Genomic DNA, 25,116 nt, shown 5'->3' on the forward strand with positions numbered 1-25,116 from the left:
GAAGCTTGGTGTAATTTATTCCATTACATTTTCAACTGTCACTTTCCTGAATTTTGGATTTTCCTTTAAACATTTCCACCATAAACTGGTGCAAAAAAGACAAATAAGTGCATAAAATCACCCCAGATAAACCTCTCTCAGTGTTACTTTCAATGATGCTAAAAATCTTTTATCAAACAGGAGGAAAATCTTGAATGGTGCATGTAGAGATGGAAAAAAGAGGAAAAAAATTGTCTTTTCAAAAATATGTATAATTGTTTATATATAGAAATCCTTGAACCCTTTCATCCCCCTGTAAATTTATTTTAGCGATTTTGGTGTCAGATTTAGATGTGATATATTTTTCATAATAATAATAGCAGGGTTAATGTGTAATTTAGTGATTTAGTGTGAGTCTGAGATCATTCTAGCATTACACACAAATGAGAGTCTGTCGTGATGATAAGTGAAAGCACCCTCTTATCTGTTTATGAATATTTTCACTCTAAACTTTCCTCACAGGATATACTACTGATTCAAACTGACTCAACCCTTCCTGTATGGACTTTACGCTTGGCAGAAGGCGCCTAATTCCAGTGAAGTGACTCCAATGCCAAGTAAAAGTAAAAATGAGTTCTAATGTGCGGGGAATCTCCCCGCTCCTTCTGAATCTCTTTTGAACTACTAAGAGTTCTAGAAGCTACTTTTTGCATTTTCATAGATTCAAACATAAGTTGCCAAACGCAGAATGGTGTATTTGAAATGATCACAGGTTGTACAGATGGATCAGATCAGTTGAAGTACACATTTTGTATAGGTGGACATTACACATGCTGGTTCACTGTCTACTTTTTGTCATCAGACCAGGTGATCTCATAGTCACCGAAGGCACTCTTCAACTTGTCTGCAGACACAGAATGGTCTGCTTTGCCAAAGGCCTAAAAGTGGAAAAGGAAAACACAGGTGTCAGGATATATGATGCATGTGTATACATGTTCAACACAGAACAAAGCATTTGATAAACTGACTTACAGTGGATTCTCCAAACACCCTGAGTTTTTTCTCTGCACTGTTGTGCTCTATCTTCCCTCCTCCAAGACACTTACACTCCATCCCCAAGGCCTCCATGGCTGGGTTGACCTTCTCAAAGATGTGATCTGTAAATACATCATTTCATAAATTCTGCTGTTCAGGTGAGTTAAATACTGCTAATTAGTAAATGGTGGCTTTAGGTTCTGAATCTACTAATGCTGACTGCACTATTTTCTATTAAGTCTATCTATTTATAAATGCTGGCCTCCCCTGCTCTGGTCAGTACTGTAGTGCATTTCTGCACACTGCACATAACTGCAGGGTGAAGTACAAGCCTTCTTAGGGTCAGATCAGTCCAAGCTGCTGAATCAGGACCGTACAGGTCATTTGTGGACCCTGTGCCTGCACATGAACTACCGCCCAGCAACAGATAACAGCAGACTGATAAACTTACTGTGATACTCTGCACTTTTTGTGCCTCGGACTATGTCTTTGTGCACACCGCCATCTTTCACTGTCACTCTGACCAGTATGTACTTAAAGGTTCCCTCTGGATCAATCTCTACTTCGGGGATTTTGGCCAGAGCGTCTGCCATTGCGACCGTAGCTTCAGCCCTTGCACCGCAGACCCTCAGCCTGTTCAGGCTTCTGCTGAACACATACAACATGGTGCGGACACACACCATATATGGAGCAGGAAGTGTCTCCTTAAAGGGACAGTCCCTCTAGTGCCGTCGGACACGCGGGTGACCCCACATGGCGAAAAGAGTAATACAAGGCCTCTGGTTGGCACATATTATCACATTTATTGCAAAGGGAAGGAAAGGCTAATGCTGCCAATGGCACTTACACTGGACAACATAAAAAAAAAAAAAAAACGTTTCATCTGCCACTGGAGGGAAAATGTTGACTGAATCAAGCAATGGTGGCTCCAAATGTGAAATTAGAATTTCTCCCGTCACCTCAGCTTTTATTTGATCATATATATGTGTATATATATATATATATATATATATATATATATATATATATATATATATATATATATATATATATATATACATACATATATGTATATACATATATACATACATATATATATATATATACATACATATATATATACATACTTTATATGTAGAGAGAGAGAGTAAAGTTCCCATCCAGTCACAATCTCAAATAATATGATAATATGTGTCAGATTTCCTCACAGATACAGACAAGTCCATCATCTTGACTCCAAATTTTTCCACTGTTTTAGACACTGTCACTTGTCCTTGCGGTTGTGACAGTTTCCTACTGTAGGATCCAACAATAATCCCCATTATGTTTGGGATGAAGCTGCTTTAGTACCTTTCCATTTCAGAAGTATCTGGATGAAGTGGTTCACTATGCCAGTTACCCACACTGAGTGGGAAAAAAATTAAGATGTGAGTGGAGAGAAATGCACTTTGAGTGACATTCTGTACATATACTTTTAACGTCCTCAATTAGATAATCATCATTTGAACTCTTAAGTTGCCCAGAAGATGTTGCACCACTTGTCCCAATCAATCTCAATCTGTTTATTGTGGAGAGCTGAGCTTTAAGGTGAATACAGGATCACTAATGAGTTCTCCAGCCTGGGGTCCAGTGAAGATTCCAGCTTTCAGCTTTGCATCACGTTGGACTGCACCAGGTATTGAAAACCATCTGAATGCTAATCACTTACAATTTATAAAACTACAACACTTGGTATTATGTAGGGTTTTTCTTCTGTGGCAAATTCAGTGTTGACCAGTACAGTGTAGCTACAATAATCTAACTAAGCTTCTTGTATGCATATATATCTATTCTCAAGTACTGCCATTATGACCCATCCATCGGCATACAGCTTTTATGCAGGATGGCAAATTCACTCCGAATAAGAATAATATTTATTAATTGTTATCAGCTCAAGTCGTGCTGCAAAAGCTAACAGATAACAGCAGACTACTGATAAACTTACTGTGATACTCTGCACTTTTTGCGTATGTACATATTATTATTTGGTGTTGTCAGGTCTGTGGAGACATCACAGTTAAAGCAGCTACCAGCACCAATGTAGTCATCCGTCTTAGCAGAGTTACTCAGAATATTATCCTACTGATTTGCCATTCTTTTCCAGGCACTTTCAGTTTCCAGCATGTTTTAACTATTCATCATTTTACCTTCCTCCATTTACTGTATTTCCATCACAGTTTAGCTTCTAATGTTTAGCTTGTGTTTTAACTGATCTAGGTTCATACTTGTGAAATCGAGAGAGAAATCACTGCGAAATTACTTGATCATTTCGTGCACTGTAAATACACAAACACACAAATCACAAGGAACGGAGGTCCAAATTTATGTTTAAATAACTTGGCAATTTTTTTGATGTAAGCTGACAATTTTTGACATTTTTTGAGATGTACCTGTATGATTTTACTAAGGTATTTTATTATGGCTAGTTTTTATTTGGATATTCCTCTGTGTAACATTACAGTCGTATGGCTACCACCAGTGAACCATGAGAACCTTTTTTTCTGTTGTCTAACTGTCTCTTTTCCTGTAACTAGAGAAAATTTTCCTTTGGCATCCATCAGAGAGGACTGTGGGGCTGGAGCAGGTGAAGTGTTTGGGTTCAAGAGCACTTCAGTAGAATAGATGATTCAGCAGCAGATGCTTAAACCTGTGATCACTTTTTAACCAGAAATCCACTGTGCAGCTTTTGATTGTGAGCCACAAAGAGAGGGTTATGTAAACTTCAGACAGTGTCACCTGGCAGTGAAGTCAAGAATATCTTTAACTTTCTCTGATTTACGGATCACCTTACACATTCTTTGAATTGAAATAATACTGTATAATCTAATGTTTTCAGTTTGTTTTAGTTTGCATCCTGAAAGAACATGTAGGGTCAAAATTCAGGAATGCACATGTTATTTATCATTTCATACCCATTCATATTCAACATGGCTATGGATCATGACATTTATATGTATTAGTGACACTGATAGAAACCTGAAACGGCCAACTGACTCTCTGTGATTAGAACACAACCCAACAAATAAAAGTCAACAACCAATCCAAAATCAATATACCCCAGGGGTAATGTTGTACATGAGTAAATTAGAGAGTTGATTAATTTGTTTTTAGAGGAAGAGGTGGAGGTTAAGAGGTGTCAGGCAACAATGGCTACTGTGCAGAAGCCTTGTGTCAGAAAGGAAGGATGTGAACTGTCACTTCGAGAAACACAGGCATTCAACCGGCGCCTCTGCTCCTACAACACACTTCCCGTCTCTGGACACTCATAAGAAAATACTAGTAAAGTGTCTGTTTGCACTATTATTTTTTCTCTCTTTTAGTGATTGCATCCTTTGGCAGGACACATCATTTGTTTTTGTTTTTTTCAACTTACTGACGACAATCTGCACATTTTCTGTCATCTGGCTTTGAGCTAAGTTAAAGTAGTGTCATAACAGAAATGAACAAAGCTTAATCAGAGACTTGTCAAAATTGGTTTACAAACACAACAATGTCCCATTAGTACCAAAGATCACACTTTCATTTTGGTGGATATTAGCTTATCTACAGGGTCCCAGTCAAAAAAAGAGGAAACAGTAGGAATAGCTTTGGCTGTCTGAAAGCTTTTACCCACTTATCTTATCATTTTTCAGCTTTTCACAGTTTCCAAATCAGCAGTTTTCCTTCCAGTGAATTTTATACGTAAATGCATTTGCATGTTTGCTGTGTGATATCAAGCCTTCCTTCTTGTTATTTCTGAATAGAAGGCCACTACTAAGCTCTGGAGATCATTTTTAAATCAATAAAATAATTTTAAACCAACATAATTTGACTGTTTCTGTTAGTGAGTAGCTAAGTGGTATTCAGAGAGACACCTCCATCTCCTGCATCATCCAGTCAACTTTTATTTCACTATTATGACATTTACCATTAATTATGATTTAATTATCACTGCAATCACATTAGATACAGTTACATTTAATTACATTATTTTAAAGCCATCTTCTAATACAATATAATTATTTTGTCTACTATTTCCTATATGCCATATAGTTTTAGGTAAAGAAATCCATTACAATATTCATAATATTAGATTAACAGTGAAATCTGTAAAATAATTACTCACTTACATAAAAATCACAGGTACGTGAAGCAGGGTTTTCCAGATCACTATAATGCTTAGGTGTGGAACCCAAGCAATTTTCACCTCAACCAAATTTATATGAAAAGTAACTTTTTCTTCATCGAATAATTTATTCACTGAGTTGTCTTTTTAGCTTTTTGTTTATTGTTTTTATCTTAGCTTGGTAATAATTGGGGCTATGTGGCTCAAAAGCTCAAAAGCTCAAAATATGGCAAAAAGCTATGTGAAATTATATTGTTTTATTGAAAAATCTTTTTTTTGCTTTACTTATGTACCCACACAGCACCTAACACATCTTAAAAGCCACAGAATACACTGTGTAAAGTGTTTGAGATATTTGTATACCTTACAAACTCTACCCTTTGTCATTTATTTACTTTCCAGAATGCCAGTATTAATAGCACAAAAAATGACATATTTATATCAACAAGTAAATTGGCATCAAACAAGTCCTTTTTTTTTCTTGTTTCACATAAAAGATGGAAGGTTTCCAAAGCCCCTGGTGGGATGGAGCAGTAGTTGGAAGGGGTGTGGGGCTTTCCACTCAATGATGATGGCAGTTCCTGGAAAACAGGACCAGACCACTGAAGTGCAACTATAAAAGCACACAACACCACACATGAAATCAGAATCATCTAATACTTAGATGTGCTAAGACTGACAGAGGACTACAAATCTGCTATAGATCATTTAGACATACAGCCAAGATGGTAAGTGTGGAGATATTAGCTGAAATACAAGCTGTTTAGAGTAAATGTATTTATTCATTGAATGTATAATTTCTAAGAATTTGTTCTTCTTCCTGCAGTTCTGCTTTGGATTACTTCAAACCCATGCATCTAAAATGTCTGCCTCATGGATCAGTTTAACCTTTCTTTGCACAAGTATGTATATTTAACTCCAAAAATAGTTTTTAATTTTCACACTTTCTGCTTGTCATATTCATTTTTGCATAGATTTATTTAATTCTAAATCTAACATGTTTCTTTCTCCATCCTCAGTGGTGTGCATGTGGACTAGCGTGGACTGCTGGTCTTATTACTACTCTAACAAAACCATGAATTGGGAACAAGCTAGAGACTGGTGCAAGACCCATTACACAGACATGGTGGCCATCCAGAACCAGGAGGAGATTGCATATCTCAACGACTGGCTGCCCAAGAAACCCACTTACTACTGGATTGGCATTCGGAAGATCAATGATGTCTGGACCTGGGTCGGCACCAACAAGCCCCTGACAGATGAAGCCAGCAACTGGGCAAAGGATGAGCCAAACAACGGCAAAACTACACAGACAACAGGGAATAATGAGGACTGTGTGGAGATGTACATCAAGAGGCGTGAGCAGACGGGCAAGTGGAACGATGAGAGATGCGGGAAACCAAAGACTGCGCTGTGCTATTCAGGTGAGCAAAAGTCAAGGATGATGATACAAGGCTTTATTCATACATTTTTAACACAACTGTATTTATTTTGTAGATGTTTATTACAAGTCACTGTGCTATTGTCTTTTAATTGTTATCTTACACTGCTTTTATACTGCTTTTATCTCATGACTTTTATTCTGATTGTATCTTTTAATTTTTTACACTTATACTCTGAGAGACCTATCTTATCTTATCTTGCAAATTTACATATATTACTCGTAACATATTGATGTCTTTTTAATCAAAGTGCAATGAAATTATGTTTTAACACACACTATAACTTTTTTGTAATCTTGTTTTTTTTCCAGCCGCCTGCAAGAATGATTCATGCCTCTACGGAGACTGTGTAGAGACCATCAACAGCCATAGGTGTGAGTGCTATGAAGGATTTTACGGAGAAAAGTGTGATCAAAGTAAGTAGTACAATTATGTAATAGTAAATTAATTTCTTTATATTTCATTCATATTTATTAGAATCTAATTTTGTGTTTTGTTTTTTTTTTTGTTGGCAGTTGTTAAGTGCAACAAAGATGAGGTGACAGTCCCCGATAAAGGGAGTGTAAACTGCACTCATAGGTATGGAGACTTCTTTTACGATTCCCTGTGCCAGTACTCCTGTGAGGAAGGATACAACCTGAGTATGACGAGGCCGTTGAGATGCACTGCTTCTGAAGCCTGGTCAGATCAGCCTCCAACCTGTGAATGTGAGTTGTATTAATATGACATGTCAAAACAGAAGAACACAAATAAAGAGATGGTCTTTTTTTTTTTTTTTTTTTTACTCTGTCCAAGGATGCTGCTGTAACATGTTTTTTATGATTGTCTGACCCACAGTGGTTCAGTGCCCGGGGCTGTCACATCCGGACAGGGGTTCCATGACATGCTCTGATCCCCTGGGCCTTTCCAGTTTCCAGTCCACTTGTGTATTTACTTGTGATGAAGGCTATGTGCGTTCCGGTTCCAGCTCTGATGTTTTGCAATGTGAAGCAACAGGAAACTGGAATGCCTCGCAGCCTTCTTGTAATCGTAAGTTTCCATGTTTTATAAGCTACCATGAGATTTCAGTTTTCTGAGGCTGTCCTGTTGACCTCACCTGGCCTTCCTCTGATTGTTTTTCAGCTGTCCAGTGTTCGTCTCTCACAGAGCTGGAGAATGGTTTCATCAACTGTGGAGATGATGCCAACACAAAGTTTACCTATGAAAATACCTGCACCTTCAGCTGTGCTCCTGGATATAAGCTGGTGGGATCAGAAACAGTCACATGCATGTCATCAGCTGAGTGGAGTGAGAGTATGCCCCACTGTGAAGGTAAGAACACACACTTAGATTTTTTATCTAAGTCGAGAATTCTTGTTTTGTGGCTTAAAGAAAGTCCTCTTATATCTATATATTTTTTGTCATTAGCCATCACCTGCCAGACTCCAGAAAAAGAAGATCATCTGATCGTTCAGTGCAGCGGTCTTGAATCTGATCTGCGTCCTGAATCCACCTGCAGCTTTAGCTGTGAGGCCGGCTTTGAACTACAAGGAGAGCAAACTATTCAGTGTTCTGGAAATGGAGAGTGGAATGAAGTTGCACCTACCTGCAAAGGTATGGACATATTTTGTGACATACATTGTTACTGACAACAGATTAGATTGTTTTTATCTAAGTCGAGAATTCTTGTTTTGTGGTTTTAAGAAAGTCCTCTTATATTTATATATTTTTTTCTCATTAGCCATCACCTGCCAGATTCCAGAAAAAGGAGATCACCTGATCATTCAGTGCAGCGGTCTTGAATCTGATCTGCGTCCTGAATCCACCTGCAGCTTTAGCTGTGAGGCCGGCTTTGAACTACAAGGAGAGCAAACCATTCAGTGTTCTGGAAATGGAGAGTGGAATGAAGTTGCACCTACCTGTAAAGGTATGGATGCATTTTGTGACATAAATTGTTACTGACAGCAAAACACAGCAACAAAGTATTTTTCTTTTGAGGTATGTCTTAACGTTTCATACTTTTTTTTTGTTTAGCAATCAGTTGCCCTGCACCTGAGATTTCACCAAGAGGCGTGGTCAGCTGCACACCCTCCCCCTCTTCGCCACCTTCTGCTGACACCCAGTATCCTCTTGGTACAGTCTGCACTTTCAGCTGCGATGAAGGCCATGAGCTACAAGGAGACCTCAGTATGGAGTGTGCCCATCCCGGCCAGTGGACCTCCACATCACCAACATGCACAGGTAAACAGGTGGACTCATGTCACCTGCATTATTTGATTTTATTTTATCAGACAGTGGTGTACCAAGAATGTAAGTGTATCTTCTTCACTGATATGTGATAGTTAACAGTGGCTCTTTCTTCTTGCAGCAGTAAGATGCCCTTTGCTTGAGGCTCCTGAAAATGGTCATATCAACTGTTCAGCCAGTGAGTCAGTGTACAACTCTCAGTGCTCCTTCACATGTGACCAAGGCTACTCATTAGAGGGACTTGAGCGGCTGACTTGTGATCATCACGGCAACTGGACTGCAGAGAAACCCACCTGCAAAGGTAAACCAAATGACAAGAAAGGGAACAAATATTAAAGTAAATCAAATAAATAAAATGTCATGCAAAAGTCAAATACGATCTTGACCTTCAGCATTTGTTGTTTTCACAGAAGCAGAACCACCATCTGAGATTACAGCCATTGCATCTGGAGTGACAGTAGGGGGTGCTGTGTCATTATCTGGTCTGTCTTTGGCCATGTGGCTCCTGAAACGACTGAGGCAGAAAGTATCCAAGTTCGAGTTAAACAGGTGAGATGCAGCTCACCTCTGTCAAATCAAACACATGCACACTTATTTTTAAAAATCAAAAATAATGTCATGAATTACGAAGCTCATTATCTTTTTATTCCCTTTTCTTCTAGCAACTCTGACATAGAGGCCCCTCCCCAGGTCTACAAGAACAGCACTGAGAACCTCTTATAGAACCCAGCAGAGACAGCTTTGTACACAGTGTATTTTACATTTTTCCATGTAATTGTATTTTTGCTTCATAGTTCAGTGTAATTTGAATAATATTTTAAAAAGTACATTAATTTGACACATTGTAAAAACAGACTATATGCTATCCGTTTTTTGTAACAGAAGGTTGTGTTTGATTTGTTGTTACATATTCAATTGAATTTCACAAGATTTGTGATGTTCTGTACTGTGATTACTCACCTGTGTATTTCCTCCTAAGGGGAGTTTGTTCTTGAACATATTGTTCAACAGCTTCATGCAGCATGCTGGAGATGTGGTTACTGATGTTATTGTAAATGTTACATGACATTTTGGTTTGCCATGTCATTGCCAAACTGTGAATAAGTTCATTATACAATGATATTTATGTAATATTTATTTAATAGATGCTTATTGTATGTTTTTTTTTGTTTTTTTTGTCTTATCCATGTGTGTTATCTTGATAATAAAACTTCAAATCTATATCATGAACATTGTTTTGATTTATTTCATCATTAGTTTTATGCATTTTTTACTATGCAATAAACACATAGACTGCGAGCACATATTAAAACATTGATGCTAAAGCAAGTTGAAAGAGTAAATTAATCAAACCAGGTCCCTATTCTAACAGTATAATACAGTCTAACATATACTGTATTTATTTATTAATTTACTGTATTTAACTGACAAAAGTGCAAGGAAAAGATTTTCAGGGGTTTCAAACTTCCTTTTATTTTTGAAATATGAATAAATTTAGATTTTGATACCCCCAACACGCTCTAAAAACTTGACACAGAGACATGTTTACTATTCTGTTGGATCAGCATTGTTTTTAATGATGCTTATTAATCATGGCCAAGTGAGGACACAATTTTTTTGTATTATTGCAGGCATATTTTTGTGTCCATTCTTGCTGAATATATATGTCTTTTTTCTTTTTTTTCTTTTTCTTTTTTTTAAAGATCCAGAAATAACCTTTTCCAAATACAATACAGACCTCTTTTTGTCTGGCAATAACCTCCATTGGAAGGGTCAGAACAAAATAGCTGAATAGCCGTGAGAGGCAAAGAAACAAGGAAGGAATACTGCAACATCAGTCTCTTTTCCAGATCAACAAATCCAGTGTCCCGCGTCAGCATTTTAAAAAAAGCAGAAATAGATCAGACACCTTGCTAAGGCGTCTCTTTGTCTGTAATCTGTTGCTGAATAACCTTAAAATAATATTGTATTATTGTAATATTATTGTACTTTAGTGACTCAGTTAAGATCCTGAATGGAACTTCCTGAATAACAGCATTAGGGCCAGAAAGAAAACCCTTCCTTAGGGTATTTAAAGGGCAAAATGATCCAAGTAATATTTGTGCTCATTTTTATCTCTAAATTTTTTTTCCCATACATTTCCCAGAAAAATTGATTATTTCTACAACATCCAGTTCAAGTGAAAGCAGTCATTAAATCAGTGATTCAGGGCATTTTTCATCACATTCATTCATTCTGTACAACAAACTTCCAGGTATTCTATGTTAATGTAGCAGTGAATAGTCTGAAAGTAATATAAAAGCTTGCTGCAGACACCTACTTTACGGGAGTCTAACTCCACTGCTGGAGTGTAATGCTTTATCATTATTGTGAGAAACATTAAGATTTAGTTTCTTTCAATCATTTAAGCAAATTACAAGATCTCCATGAGTCTGTATGTTCTGAAATAGTTTTTTTTTTTATCTTTATGATAGACATACATACTTTTGCTTCTGGTTGTTGTATTGGGATAAAAATTATTTAGCTATTTTTCTATTTTATTTATTGTATTTTGCTGTTTACTCTTTGAAGAGGTTATGAAGTGGACACTTATTTCTCTCCTCAGTAAGTATTGTCTTTACTACAAATATAGATCTACTGACATTATACCATACATGAATTTACAGTGTACTTCACACATGTGATGGTTAATTCTGATTGTAAATTGGCAGTAGGTGGCTGCTTGGCTCAGATTACCTTGGGCTGGACGTATCACTACTCTAACAAGAGCATGAGCTGGGACAAGGCCAGGCAGTTTTGCAAGACCAATTTCACAGATATGGTGGTCATCCAAAGCCAGGAGGAGAACAACTACCTGGTCAAACTGCTGCCTGACAGAGACAGGAGTCCATATTTCTGGATCGGAATCACAAAAAAACAAAAGAATGAAACTTGGACGTGGGTTGGAAATAACAGCACGTGGATTGGGAACCAGTCATGGGCAGAAAATGAGCCCAACAACGACCACAGCAACGAGTTTTGTGTGGAAATCTACACCAACCAAGGGAAAAACAGAGGCAAGTGGAATGATGAGAAATGCGCTAATCCAAAATTCGCTGCTTGTTATAAAGGTATGTAAAGCACATTCCTTTTTTTTTTTTTTTTTTGAAAATTTACAATACTTTAAAAATTCATGGCAGTTTAAACAACACACTTTTACTTCACAGCCCAGTGTAACGCGACAATATGTGGAAGAGGAAGGTGCCATGAGACTATTGAAAACATAACCTGCATATGTGAACCTGGTTTTGTGGGAGACAGATGTGAAACGGGTAAGAAAGGAGTCACCACTTTAATACTGATTTTTTATTTTTATTTTTTTAGATTACATCATAAGTCATCAGTAAAACTTTCAAAAGAGTCAGAGGTTCCCTTTTTTATCCTGGCCCACATAATCTGCAAACTGTACCTGAAAACTACTCCATTCAGCAATACCAGGCTATGATGCAAAGCCAGGTAGTATTAATAGCAAATTACTAGTGACCTTTCATTATCTCCTACTACAGAATTTCCCCTTTGCCCTTCTTCTGGATAAATATTTTTTTTCGCTGAACATTGACATTAAGCCTGGCATCTGTTTCCTGTGTTTCCTGAGAGAGTACTGAGCATCCCATTGAATATACTGATCAAAAAGTCTGACATCAGCCAGAGCTTTTTCTGTATTTTCATAAAAGGAAGCTGTTCTGTGGTGTTACATGAATGTTTCCCTGGCAAACGTTTACCCGAGTGTCTGTGCAGCTGTGGAGTGCCCCCCTTTGTCTGAACCTGATAACGGGGAGCTCATCTGCCCTGGAGGAAACCAGAGGTTCAACTCAACATGTCAGTTTAAATGCTCCTTTGGCCTCCTGATGATAGGATCAGCAGATATTACCTGTGGGATTAATGGGGTCTGGAGTGGACAGAGACCTGTTTGTGCAAGTAATTGTTATTTTCAGATTTTTACTTTTAACCTGAAAAAGAAAGGCAAATCCTGCTTGAAACTTATATTAGTACTGCTATAATATAATATAATATAATATAATATAATATAATATAATATAATATAATATAATATAATATAATAATGTACTGTTGCTATTGCAGTAGTGTTGCATTATCAGTAAATAAATAAATCACATCAGACTGTGACATCGGGTGACTCTAATGTGTGTTTTATTTTCCCAGGCTATAAACATACTCTCTGGGCTGTGACTGGGTGTGGAGCCACATCAGCACTCTGCTGTCTGTGTTTTTGCTGGATGAAGCGCAGAAAGAGTAAGTGTTTTCCAGTTCACTATTTAGAAATATAGATGCAATGCAATCTCATTGCAACACAACTCAACAGGGATCTGTTTGTCTCATTTCTCATAGGAAAGAAACTTGCCCAAGTAAGGTCAGTGTTGAAACCGGACCTTGTTCAAATCCTGCTCCACCCATGTGCACCCTTTATTATGTTCAGCTTTAAAATGTTTGTCTTCAAAAGTGTTTATAATAAATGGCATACCTGTTTTCTGATTCATAAAATAATGATACTTATTAATATTAGTGATTGTTATTCATTTTATTTTGCTTGTACTTTATAGGCACCTTCAGGATGTGACAAGTCCTTCCAATGGAGTTCAAGGATAAAGGACGACTGTAACCTCATCTATGTCTTGAAGTATTTCAACAATATCATGCAGTTGTTGTACTCTGTCATCAGAATGTACCTAAACTATACAAGACACATTATGTCTAGTAAACTACATGTCTGATCTGCTGTTAGTCTTCTGTGTGCTTATATGTGTTTATATTTGCTTAGGTGACAAAATATATTTTCTGCATTTTCTGGTCTCTTATGTTTCATTATTGAGATATATTCATATATGATCACATTTTCTTGAATAAAATTCACATTTAATTTGAATAGTGAGGATCTTTATTTTGTGTGTGTGTGTTATCTTGGTATTTTTTAGCCCACTCTCACTTTGAGGTCTCACAACTTGGCCCATAAGTTGAATTATTGTACTTTACATTTCTAGGAAATAAATGTTATGTCCTCATAAGTGAATAATGCAAGGATGCATGTGTGTGTTTGTACTGGGGTGTTATGGGTGCCAGAGTCTGTGCCCTTCCTGAAAGGAAGTTACAGTAAAAGTGATATTACAAAACTGGTCATTGACTCATTCCCTGAAGGACAATTTAAAGTATTTTCCCATCGATCTTCGTCAAAGCACAGTAAAAGCAACAAGAATGAGTGATTGAAGACAGATGAAATGGTAAGCTACAGCCATGCAGGCGCTGGACATTTCCGCATTCCACTTTGGTATTAAGCTTTTCTTTTTGTACTCATTAAGTCTCTGTCTTTGTTAGATGTTTCTTGAATCAGCTCATATCAGAATAAACCTGCATCACGGGATGCTGATCGTTGCTTTGACTGTATTTGTCAAGGGTAAGCCTGCAAAATAAAGGTGGTGCCAGATGGTTTACCTTAAGCTTTTCTGCCTTTATTGCCATAAAAAACAATCCCATCCTCCTTGATCTCAGACCTAGGTGGCATAGGAGGGGGAGTGCAGGCATGGACCTACCACTACAGCCCCAGGATGAAATGGGAAGATGGACACATCTGGTGCAAAAAGCACTTTACAGGATTGGTGGTCATCCACAACGAGGAGGAAACTGCATTCGTCAATGACCTGGTGCCATTTACCCGCAGATATTACTGGATTGGTATCAAAAAGGTGGAGAAAGTCTGGACCTGGGTAGACGCCAATAAGACGGTGCCTTTAGAGGCACAGAACTGGGCCACTGGGGAGCCGGATAACATAACAGGTCAGGACTGTGTGGAGATCTACATAAAGAGGGACAATGATACGGCCAAGTGGAACAATGAGATGTGCCATCACAGGAAGGCAGCTCTCTGTTACAGGGGTAAAATATTATTACTGCTCTCATTGCATTAAAATATCAACTGACTGATGGGAACATACAGTATTATAGAATGTGGTCTCTGTCTGTAGACTCGTGCATACCAGACTCCTGCAGTGTTCATGCTGACTGTGTTGAGACTGTAGGGAACTACACCTGCCAGTGCCATCCTGGGTTTATTGGACCACGCTGTCAAGAGGGTGAGCAAACATGATCATAATCTTAAAACAAACCAGGCCCTTGAAGTGTGATAGGATCAATGTTTTTAATGTCATCGTTTGATTGATTGATTGATTGACTGAGTGATTAATCGATCGATTGATTAAAACTTTATTTTACCAGGTAGATTAACTGAGAAGTTCTCATTTACATCGACGACCTGGCCAAGAGGCATCATAGTAGGCAGATAAAACAGAAAAAAACAAAACAAAACAAAGAAACGAGTTACAAGTTACAAAGTCACATAACAAGCCATAATAGTGCTAAAAGAGAGTATTATTTACAGTATTAGAAGTGGTATATATACAGTATATGTTTAAAAAAGAATAGTAAGAATATAAAAACAGATAATACAGTTTAACATGTGGTACCAGTGCTAAAAGAAACAGATGCAGTGTATATATATGGGAACATGTATTAATAAGCAAACTGGCTAAGAGCAAGTGCACTCATCCTGTAGTAATGGTTGTATGGACTTTTTGAAGGAGGAGGAGGGAATGAAAGAGCTCAGGTTGTAAACTCTTGTTTGATCCAGATTCAGGTTCTCACCACTTTTTCCATCCCTAACCCTTCCCGCTGTTTCCACTCCAAATGTAACTTTTGGTTGGTAACCATGCCCAAACCCATCTGCCAAAGTCAGTCCAGGTCACCAAATGTCACCGGTGTCAAAAACAATTACTCTAACATTTAAAAAGTTAAGACATTCTGTATGTTTGTTCTTAGCTAAACAATGTCCAGTTCTGAATGAGACCTTCCGTGGAGGCCGAATGAACTGCAGCCACCCCTTTGCACCTCACAGCTACAACTCCACCTGTGAGGTCGGTTGTAATGAAGGCTATGAGCTTCACGGATACGACCTCATACGATGTGACCACACCGGCCAGTGGACGGCTAGTCTACCCACATGTGAAGGTGAAAGATTCTTACTGAGATTCAATGCATTAAGATTTCTATAAGGACTATATGTCAATGCAAGTTATGTGAAAGTAATAAAAGTTAAATGTAAATATAAATACTACATCTTAAACTAAATTGTACATGATGATATATTAATCTAAGTCATTATGCTTAGGCATAGTCCAGAGGCAATTTCTCAAAGACTCCATGCCATGACACATTGATGCAGTAATTCATGCAAAAGGAGGCCCAACCAAGTATTGAGTACATAGAAATGAACATACTTCTCAGAAGCCTGACATTTCTGTTTAAAATATTCATTTTTTAAATTGATTTTATGCAATATTTTCTGAGATACTGAATTTTGGGTTTTCATTATCTGGAAGCCAGAGGCGATTTCTCATAGACTGCAAGGGAAGCCCGGCTTCCCCTAAAATTACAAAAATCAAATGGTTAAATATGTACGGTTGTGTTGACATTTCATTGACTACAAATGTGTTAGAGCACGTTCATCCCAAAGACGAGTTCGTTCAGAATCAGCTTTATCACAAATCAACAGACTCGATGTTGTTCACTTCTCATACATTCCCGTTGCACTGTTTTCTCATTCGATCTATGGTCAGTGCATTTGCCCGTAGACGCTCGGCATCCATGCACGTCAATGGGACTGAGTGGAACAGTTTTTTCATTGCCTCAAAACTGGACGGTAATTGGATAAATGCCACGATGCTGTCCCGCCCCCGGACGCTCGGCGTCTCTGGGGGTGAATGGAGCTGTGGGCGAAGCTCGGCCGGGCTGGATACCAGGCTTCCACATGCTAATTGGAGGATCAGTCGAAAGGCTGAATCCCATTTGATTGACAGCTATTTTGAGATATTCTCCTTCACTTGACAGAGTTCAGTTTAATACTGTCGCGCATTCTGCTTGTGAAATCGAGAGAGAAACCACTACAAAATTGCTTGTTCATTTCTTGCACTGTAAATAAAACACACTCATTGTACTTCCTTGTTTCAATTTAACAGAATTTCAATGTTTTGTTTACTTCGTACAATAAGGTCACTGACCATTTACTTAAAAAGGAACAGAGGGCCGAATTTATGTTTAAATAACTTGACAAATTTTTTTTTGATGTAAGCCGACAATGAGCTTCCCCTCTCTGAAAGACGAGCAGCCGCCACTGGTTTAGTCAGTATTTAGTTGACATGAAAATGCACACTGACAGTCAATGTAAGCATCACAATTACAGTGTCGACATGCTGCTGTAATGGCATCTTCCTTTTAATTCTGTAAAAATTAATCTACAACTACATAGTGTCCTAAAATTTGAACCCTTGTTTTTGTTTTATTATTATTATTATTATTATTATTAGTAGTAGTAGTAGTAGTAGTAGTAGTAGTAGTAGTAGTAGTAGTAGTAAAAGTAGTAGTTTTTCTGCATCTAGCTAAATTTTCTGTAGAGTTTTATCAATTACAGAAATCATTCAAAATCCAACTAAATCTATTAATTATTGATTATTAATTGAAATCTCATTAACTGTTTAAAAGACATTTTAACCCCCTTACAACTTTACATATTAACTGTGATACTTCTTTACAAATAATGCCTGATAAATTATTGAACTATGTGTATTATACAGGGTGGGGAAGCAAAATTTACAATGAACATTTAGTTGTTTTTTCTCAGCAGGCACTACGTCAATTGTTTTGAAATATATTGATATATTATTGATTATATTATTGACATATATTGATGTCATAATCATACCTAACACTATTATCCATACCTTTTCAGAAACTTTTGCCCATATGAGTAATCAGGAAAGCAAACGTCAAAGAGTGTGTGATTTGCTGAATGCACTCGTCACACCAAAGGAGATTTCAAAAATAGTTGGAGTGTCCATAAAGACTGTTTATAATGTAAAGAAGAGAATGACTATGAGCAAAACTATTACGAGAAAGTCTGGAAGATACTATTAAAGAAGAATGGGAGAAGTTGTCACCCGAATATTTGAGGAACACTTGCACAAGTTTCAGGAAGCGTGTGAAGGCAGTTATTGAGAAAGAAGGAGGACACATAGAATAAAAACATTTTCTATTATGTATATTTTCCTATGGCAAATAAATTCTCATGACTTTCAATAAACTAATTGGTCATACACTGTCTTTCAATCCCTGCCTCAAAATATTGTAAATTTTGCTTCCCCACCCTGTATATGTATTCATAGTGAAATTATTTATATTTTTTCAATACTTGCCAATATTTCTTCATCATTTTTTCATTGGTCTCATTGGGTTGTCACATCCTGGCTAGACTGCCCAGGATATCACATGCAGGTCATACCTGTTATCACTTTACTTCACACTCATTTATTTCTGCATTGACAAAACAATATTGTGATTTGCTGTGGGTAGGCCAGTTCTGTTTCCCTTAACTGTAAATTTTGTCAGCGTGATTATTCATTCCACAACTTCATACTCATGCAATGTTTATAAAGGTTGAGTCATAATGCAGAGTTTTTAAATATGACGTGCAACATACGAACATTGATTCTATTGAAAGGGCTGGGTGTGATTGATATCTGTATCCCTCCACAGTGAAACAGTGCTCCCCTATTTTCTTTCCCATTACCGGCAACATGACATGTGTGGATGCTGTGAAGCCGTTCTCCTTTGGCTCTCAGTGTGACTTCACTTGCCAGGAAGGTTACCGCCTGGTTGGAAACGACACCCTCACCTGTCTGGCTTCTGGAAATTGGAGCGAGCCTCTGCCGACATGCACAAGTAAGTCACCATATGTACACATGCACGATATTTGACAGCTTTACAACCATAGTTTTCTAAACAAGAAAAGCCCAAGTAGACTATACACAGTTGTAATGAGTGACGGCTGTTTTTTGTTTTACAGTGGTACAATGCAACAGCCTTAAGAGCCCACCCCATGCCTCCATGCAATGTCACGGCCTTCTAGGTGAACACAGCTATGGCTCCATGTGTGCCCTGCAGTGTGAAGAGGGGTTTGAACTGATCGGCAACAACATCACAAAATGTTCTGCAAGCGGCCACTGGAGTCACCCACATCCTGTCTGCCGCGGTATGTCTACAAATGACTGAGAGCTACATGAAACATTAGTACAGTTAATGCTTTACACTTTAAGTAACGGGTCTTTACCTGCCTCTCTTTAAGCTAAGAAGTGTCATCCAATTAATGCTCCCTCTCATGGTGAAGTGTCCTGTTCTGCCCAAAATGGGCCCTTCAGTTTTGGCTCTAAATGTGTGTCAGCCTGTGACAAAGGCTTTTTCCTGAATGGAACAGATAACATTGAGTGCACCTCTATGGGCATATAGAACACTGATGTCCCAGAATGCTTGAGTAAAAAATAAATTTGCCAACCACAGTGGTGCAGTGGACAGCACTTGTGCCTCACAGCAAGAAGGTCCTGGGTTTGATTCCAACACCAGTCGATGGGGGTGGGACCTTTCTGTGTGGAGTTTGCATGTTCTCCCTGTGTCTGCATGGGTTCTCTTCGGGTACTCCACCTTCCTCCCACCATCCAAACACATGCACTGATAGGTTAATCGGTTAGTCTAAATTGCCCATAGGTGTGAATGTGAGAGTGATACTTCGTCTCTATATGTCAGCCCTGCGATGAACTGGACTGTACCCCGCCTTCACCCATAAGTAGCTGGGATAGGCTCCAAGCGACCCACATGACCCTAGTGAGGATAAAGCGGGTTCAGAAAATGAATGAATGAACGAATGAATGAAGTTCTCAAAATCCAGTATTTCAGATCTCAGTGATTCAGTACCAACTGATGCTGTAAACTTTTTTGCCTCCTCCGTTTTGTTTCAGCAAAGAAATGTCCTGCTCTGAACTTTCTACCACATGGGTCTTTGGTCTGCACTGACCCACATGGATCTTTCAGTTTTGAGACAAAATGTGTGTCAACTTGTGACAAAGGCTTTTTCCTGAATGGAACAGCTAACACTGAGTGCACCTCCTCGGGCAGTTGGAGCACAGATGTCCCACAATGCTTAGGTAAAATAAATAAATGAGTAAATAAATATACTGATACTTACTTGTGGATCATAATCAGCCTCACATTTAAGGATTTAGGGGGTGCCCTGGTGGTTCATCTGGGGGAACACATCACACATGGGCCAAGACCCCATCACAGTAGACTGAGCTCAATTCAGCCCCCCCCCCCCCCCCCCCCCCCACACACACACACACACACACACACACCACTGCCTTCACCTCTCTCTCTCTCTCTCTCTCTCTCTCTCTCTCTCTCTCTCTCTCTCTCTTTTCCTCTTCATTTCGACAAAGTTACCTTGAGGATTATTACAGTAGGCTAATGATGCCTTTGACTCCAGTTATTCACAAAGAATCACATAAACCCTCTGTCTGCTTTGCTGATTTTCTCCTCTTTCCTTCCAGCAAAGAAATGCCCTGCTCTGAAATTTCCACCTCATGGGTCTTTAGTCTGCACTGACCCACATGGATCTTTCAGTTTTGGTTCTGAGTGTGTGTCAGCCTGTGACAAAGGCTTCTTCCTGAATGGAACGGCTAACACTGAGTGCACCTCTATGGGCATATGGAACGCCGATGTCCCAGAATGTTTGGGTAAAAAACAAATTTGCCAACTATAACTTCTCATATCACAAAACCCAATATTTCAGATGTCAGTGATTCAGTACCAACTGATGATATAAACGTCTTTCGTCTTCTCCTGTGTTTCATTCCAGCCAAGAAATGTCCTGCTCTGAATTCTCCACCTCATGGGTCTTTAGTCTGCGCTGACCCACATGGATCTTTCAGGTTTGGTTCTACTTGTGTCTCAACCTGTGACAAAGGCTTCTTCCTGAATGGAACGGCTAACACTGAGTGCACCTCCTTGGGCAGTTGGAGCACAGATGTCCCACAATGCTTAGGTAAAATAAATAAATAAGTAAATAAATACACTGATACTTACTTGTGGATCATAATCAGCCTCATTTTGGAAAATTCAATGACTTATAGCTCAGTTATTCACAAATCATCAATTTAATTTATTTTATTTACTTTTATTTTTTTATTTTTTTGTGCTGTTCCTGTCCTCTATTTTCTTCCAGCTAAAAAATGTCCTGCTCTGAATTCCCCCCCACACGGTTTCATAAACTGCACTGACCCACATGGATCTTTCAGTTTTGGTTCCACTTGTGTCTCAACCTGTGACAAAGGCTTCTTCCTGAATGGAACGGCTAACACTGAATGCACCTTTTTGGGAAGTTGGAGCACAGATGTCCCACAATGCTTAGGTAAAATAAATGAATAAATAAATATCTGCATTGTAATTTGTTAATCATAATCAGCTTCATTTTGTAAAACTCAATGACTTAGAGCTCAGTTATTAACAAATCATCAATTTTTATTTATTTATTTATTTACTTACTTACTTATTTATTTTTGTGCTGTTCCTGTCCTCTATTTCCTTCCAGCACAAAAATGTCCTGCTCTGAATTCCCCCCCGCACGGTTTCATAAACTGCACTGACCCACATGGATCTTTCAGTTTTGGTTCCACTTGTGTCTCAACCTGTGACAAAGGCTTCTTCCTGAATGGAACGGCTAACACTGAATGCATCTCCTCAGGCAGCTGGAGCACAGATGTCCCACAATGCATAGGTAAAATAAATGAAAAAATAAATATCTGCATCCTAATTTGTTGATCATAATCAGCCTCATTCTGTAAAATTCAATGACTTAGAACTCACTTATTCACAAATCCTTTTTTTTTTTATTATTATTTTGCTGATCCTGTCCTCTGTTTCCTTCCAGCAAAAAAATGTCCTGCTCTGAATTCCCCACCTCACGGTTTCATAAACTGCACTGATCCACATGGAGCTTTCAGTTTTGGATCTAAGTGTGTGTCAAGCTGTGAGAGTGGTTTTCTTCTAAATGCGTCAGCTGACACAGAGTGCACCGCTCAGGCCACCTGGAGCAGAGAAGCTGCCCACTGTCTGGGTAATGAATCTTCATGAGCAGCAGTTATACACCCTTCTCCAATGTTTACATGAGTGTCCATATTATCATAATTGAATCATGAGAAACAAAGAGACTTTAGGCTCAGTTCAGCTTTTCAAATCTAGGTACATGGACCTGATAAGTATTGACTGAAAGGTATTATGCCAATATGTTTGTCTCCTTATGGTTTAGTAAAGTATGAAGAACAAATCAAGTGAACTTTAATGTGGTGAAACATTACTCGTTCCTTTGCTGTTACACCATTTGGTATTATCAGATATATTGAATATTACTCCTGGTTAAATAAGATGGTGCAAATGTCATTTCTAGTGACATGTACATTTTAAGAAAGTTGATATATACTCATCTTGTCATTTCTTTTTTGTGACTGACCCTTATGTTTATAACAGCACGTCCATGCCCCCTACTGGCCAAACCCCCACATTATGGAAACATGAACTGCAGCCACCCATACTCCCTCTCTAGCTTTGGCTCCCACTGTAACTTTGAATGTGAAGAAGGTTTCTGGCTGAAAGGAAGGTCATCGGTGTTATGCAATGCCACCGGTCACTGGAGTGAAAACCTACCCACATGCCAGCGTCAGTGCTTAGCATTTCTTACACATTTTAGTGTTGTTGAACTATTCAAACAGCTGATCCTCATTGTTGTTTTCTTTCTCCTTCATAATACAGCGGTACAGTGTAAGGCCATCCCTGCCTTGTCGTTACCCCTTTCCATGAACTGTTCCCATCCCCTGGGGAATTTCAGCTTTGGTTCCCAGTGTCTGTTTTCCTGTGAAGAGGGGTTCTCTTTGAACGGCACAGATGTGTTATTTTGCTCGTCCAGTGGCATTTGGAATAACAGCCTTCCAACCTGCAAAGGTACAGAAGTAAAGACTTTACAGAGTGTGTTATAATGGCATAGTGATGGTTGTTGTTTACTAAACCCCTCAAGACCAACAACTATTTTTGTGACCACTTCCAAATGAATTTTTCTCTACATTTAACCTTTCCTAAGTGAGGGTCAGGGTTTGTTGGGCCTGGCACCACTTGTTATAATATTTTCATCTGTATTTTACATTATTCAGTGAAAATCAGATATTTTTCAGTATTAATGAACCGATCATGTAGATGTTCATAAAATCTCTGAGTAAATTCACAGGTTGTTATATCAAAACAGAGAAAACTAGAGAAAATGCGACTTTTTCCGAAAAATATATCGTTAACTGAATGTAAAATGAAATGCCTACACAACTGCCATTTGTCAAACTACATGGATTTTATTGGTAAATCATTATTGCAGAAGATGATGGTATTTTTATGTTCACTATGGAGCCTCTGAACATCCAAATAGGTCACACCTGATAACAATAACAAGCTGAGAAACTGCATTTCACCTGAACTATTTACATGTTTTGATAGGCTCAGTGGTTCATACGTTTCAGATCAGTAGATGTTTTTGGTCACTGGCAGCTGTTATGTGTTTGAGGGTTAAAGGATTGATGAATGTCTTTTTTTTTTTTAAATTGTTATATTGTAAACAGACAGTTATTATAAGACATTAAACTAAACAAACTTGCTTTTTTTTTCTAGCTGAGGGTCTTCCAGTGGGGACGGCTATGCTGCTCTACACTGGTGTAGGTGCAGCCTCTGCTGTTGTGCCACTTGTCTTGATAGGACTAGCCATGTTGGTCATGACACGATGTAGGAAAAGAGGTAAAACCAAACTGCTTTCAACTCATGCATACTGTACATAAAGCCATTCATGCACATGCAGTGTATTCCTAACCTTTGATTTTGGTCGTTGCAGGGAATTCAATCCTCACTGACGAGCACGCTTGGGATGAAAACGTGAATCCAGCATTTGAGTCTTAAATACAATTGCCTTTTGCAGCCAGCATTTAAGAGTCGTGCTTACATTATGTTATGAGTGGATTGTATTGTTAGTGCATTGTATCATTGTGCAGGAAAAGTATACAGCTACTCTCATAATCATTTTGAGTTCTGTTTCAGCCTCAGCTTTCTTTACCATGTTATTCACTTAAATGAACACCTTCACTCATTATCATTAAACAACCCAGACACATGCATTATATAATATGTGTTGGCTTATGTTTCATCTCTCTTACTTAACAAATAATTCCTAATATTTAGCCCTTCTCTACCTCTTAGAAATGTTTTGTAATCTTTATCTCATCTGTGAGTTTGTCAGCCTTCTGCATTCACTGTTAATTTTGCTTTTGTTTCCATCTAACATGTATTGATTCCTGTTGTTAATACAATAAGCCGTGCCTTTGTGTTTCTCAGTTTGTTCACTACTTAAATATGGAGATGCTTAAAGTCCTTTTCAGACGGACTTATATTCAAAACATTGTTTCACAGTTTCCTCTGATTCTACAGGACATCTATTTCTTTTGGTATTTGTTAAATTTTCATATTTAAGTTTTAATTTTGGTCATTAATCAGCCTCCTATTGCCGTCAGGAGGTCATGACAGTGTGAATACAACGCAGAAAATGACATAGAATCCACATTTTTGCTCAGATTTGGGCTTTTAACGGCCATGGTCTTTAGCCTATTTCAGTTTAGTGGTTGTTTTCAATGAATTGCTTGCTCAGTTTTTTTCTTGTCTTACTCCCATTTCTTCTTTCAGCATTTTGAAACTCTACGTAGAACCTTCTTAAGATCCAGCAATGCAAAATGTAAATTCATGCCATTTTTCAGCTGGACTAAAATTTTTATCAGGACTGTGTTTATATGTATCAGGCAGCAAGAAATGAATATCACAGCTGAAATGTAACATGTTTATTACCAACTGCAAAAATTAAAATCAGATTCAGCTCATTCAATAGCCTAAAAAATGACATTGTCATTAGTGTTATTTTTGCGACTCCTGAAAAGTAGCATTTGTTCTCAGATGCTGACCACATGAAGCAGTGTGTTTTGGGTGAAGTTTCTGAAATCTCTCGTGGAAAAAATATTGCTGTTACAAAATCATTCAGCAACATATATCTACTATCTAATGTGATGTAATAACATTGGTGACATCAGAGGCAACATAAGAAAAAGGGATGTTGGAGTTCATACAAACCAACCTTAGGCCAACAATATCTGTTTAGACATCCGACTCAAGCAGCACTTACTTCCACACACTGAGTCAGAACCCAGTCCCAAAGCCATGTTATCAGAGCCGTCGGGATGACGTAGGCAAGGTAGGCAGCTGCCTAGGGCCCCCTCGCTGAAGAGG

General features: G+C 38.3%; 4 protein-coding genes across 9 annotated transcripts; 3 read left to right on the top strand and 1 right to left on the bottom strand.

The window, feature by feature from the left end:
• Nucleotides 1-1,691, bottom strand: LOC115418411 (14 kDa phosphohistidine phosphatase). Its single transcript, XM_030132882.1, has 3 exons — nucleotides 1,466-1,691; nucleotides 1,012-1,136; nucleotides 1-917 (listed from the first exon to the last, which is right to left on the bottom strand). Exons 1-3 carry the CDS (start codon nucleotides 1,677-1,679, stop codon nucleotides 825-827), a joined length of 432 nt encoding a protein of 143 aa, XP_029988742.1. The 5' UTR covers nucleotides 1,680-1,691; the 3' UTR covers nucleotides 1-824.
• A 4,122-nt stretch (nucleotides 1,692-5,813) lies between these two features.
• sele (selectin E) lies at nucleotides 5,814-10,025 on the top strand. Of its 2 annotated transcripts, XM_030132828.1 has the most exons (13): nucleotides 5,814-5,886; nucleotides 5,985-6,060; nucleotides 6,178-6,582; nucleotides 6,912-7,016; nucleotides 7,116-7,307; nucleotides 7,438-7,629; nucleotides 7,723-7,911; nucleotides 8,008-8,193; nucleotides 8,321-8,506; nucleotides 8,614-8,820; nucleotides 8,948-9,127; nucleotides 9,237-9,375; nucleotides 9,489-10,025. In XM_030132828.1, exons 1-13 carry the CDS (start codon nucleotides 5,884-5,886, stop codon nucleotides 9,547-9,549), a joined length of 2,121 nt encoding a protein of 706 aa, XP_029988688.1. In that variant the 5' UTR covers nucleotides 5,814-5,883; the 3' UTR covers nucleotides 9,550-10,025. The 2 variants fall into 2 exon arrangements, with proteins under 2 accessions (XP_029988688.1, XP_029988689.1); XM_030132829.1 differs by lacking the exon at nucleotides 8,321-8,506.
• Nucleotides 10,026-11,167: 1,142 nt separating this feature from the next.
• LOC115418404 (L-selectin) lies at nucleotides 11,168-13,744 on the top strand. 2 transcript variants are annotated; one of them, XM_030132875.1, is made up of 7 exons: nucleotides 11,168-11,430; nucleotides 11,538-11,936; nucleotides 12,033-12,137; nucleotides 12,604-12,783; nucleotides 13,030-13,119; nucleotides 13,216-13,237; nucleotides 13,428-13,744. In XM_030132875.1, exons 1-7 carry the CDS (start codon nucleotides 11,403-11,405, stop codon nucleotides 13,471-13,473), a joined length of 870 nt encoding a protein of 289 aa, XP_029988735.1. In that variant the 5' UTR covers nucleotides 11,168-11,402; the 3' UTR covers nucleotides 13,474-13,744. The 2 variants fall into 2 exon arrangements, with proteins under 2 accessions (XP_029988735.1, XP_029988736.1); XM_030132876.1 differs by having other exon boundaries at nucleotides 11,541-11,936.
• A 245-nt stretch (nucleotides 13,745-13,989) lies between these two features.
• selp (selectin P) lies at nucleotides 13,990-24,675 on the top strand. Of its 4 annotated transcripts, XM_030132807.1 has the most exons (17): nucleotides 13,990-14,102; nucleotides 14,197-14,275; nucleotides 14,371-14,754; nucleotides 14,844-14,951; nucleotides 15,694-15,882; nucleotides 18,463-18,648; nucleotides 18,773-18,958; nucleotides 19,719-19,904; nucleotides 20,307-20,492; nucleotides 20,615-20,800; nucleotides 20,981-21,166; nucleotides 21,347-21,532; nucleotides 21,686-21,871; nucleotides 22,282-22,470; nucleotides 22,564-22,752; nucleotides 23,464-23,586; nucleotides 23,681-24,675. In XM_030132807.1, the coding sequence occupies exons 1-17, from the start codon at nucleotides 14,100-14,102 to the stop codon at nucleotides 23,743-23,745; spliced, it is 2,817 nt and encodes a 938-aa protein (XP_029988667.1). In that variant the 5' UTR covers nucleotides 13,990-14,099; the 3' UTR covers nucleotides 23,746-24,675. The 4 variants fall into 4 exon arrangements, with proteins under 4 accessions (XP_029988667.1, XP_029988669.1, XP_029988668.1 ...); XM_030132809.1 differs by lacking the exon at nucleotides 21,347-21,532; XM_030132808.1 differs by lacking the exon at nucleotides 19,719-19,904.
• The last annotated feature ends 441 nt before the right edge of the window (nucleotides 24,676-25,116 follow it).

The sequence above is a fragment of the Sphaeramia orbicularis genome, chromosome 4, assembly GCF_902148855.1.
Source record: "Sphaeramia orbicularis chromosome 4, fSphaOr1.1, whole genome shotgun sequence".
NCBI lineage: Eukaryota > Metazoa > Chordata > Actinopteri > Kurtiformes > Apogonidae > Sphaeramia > Sphaeramia orbicularis.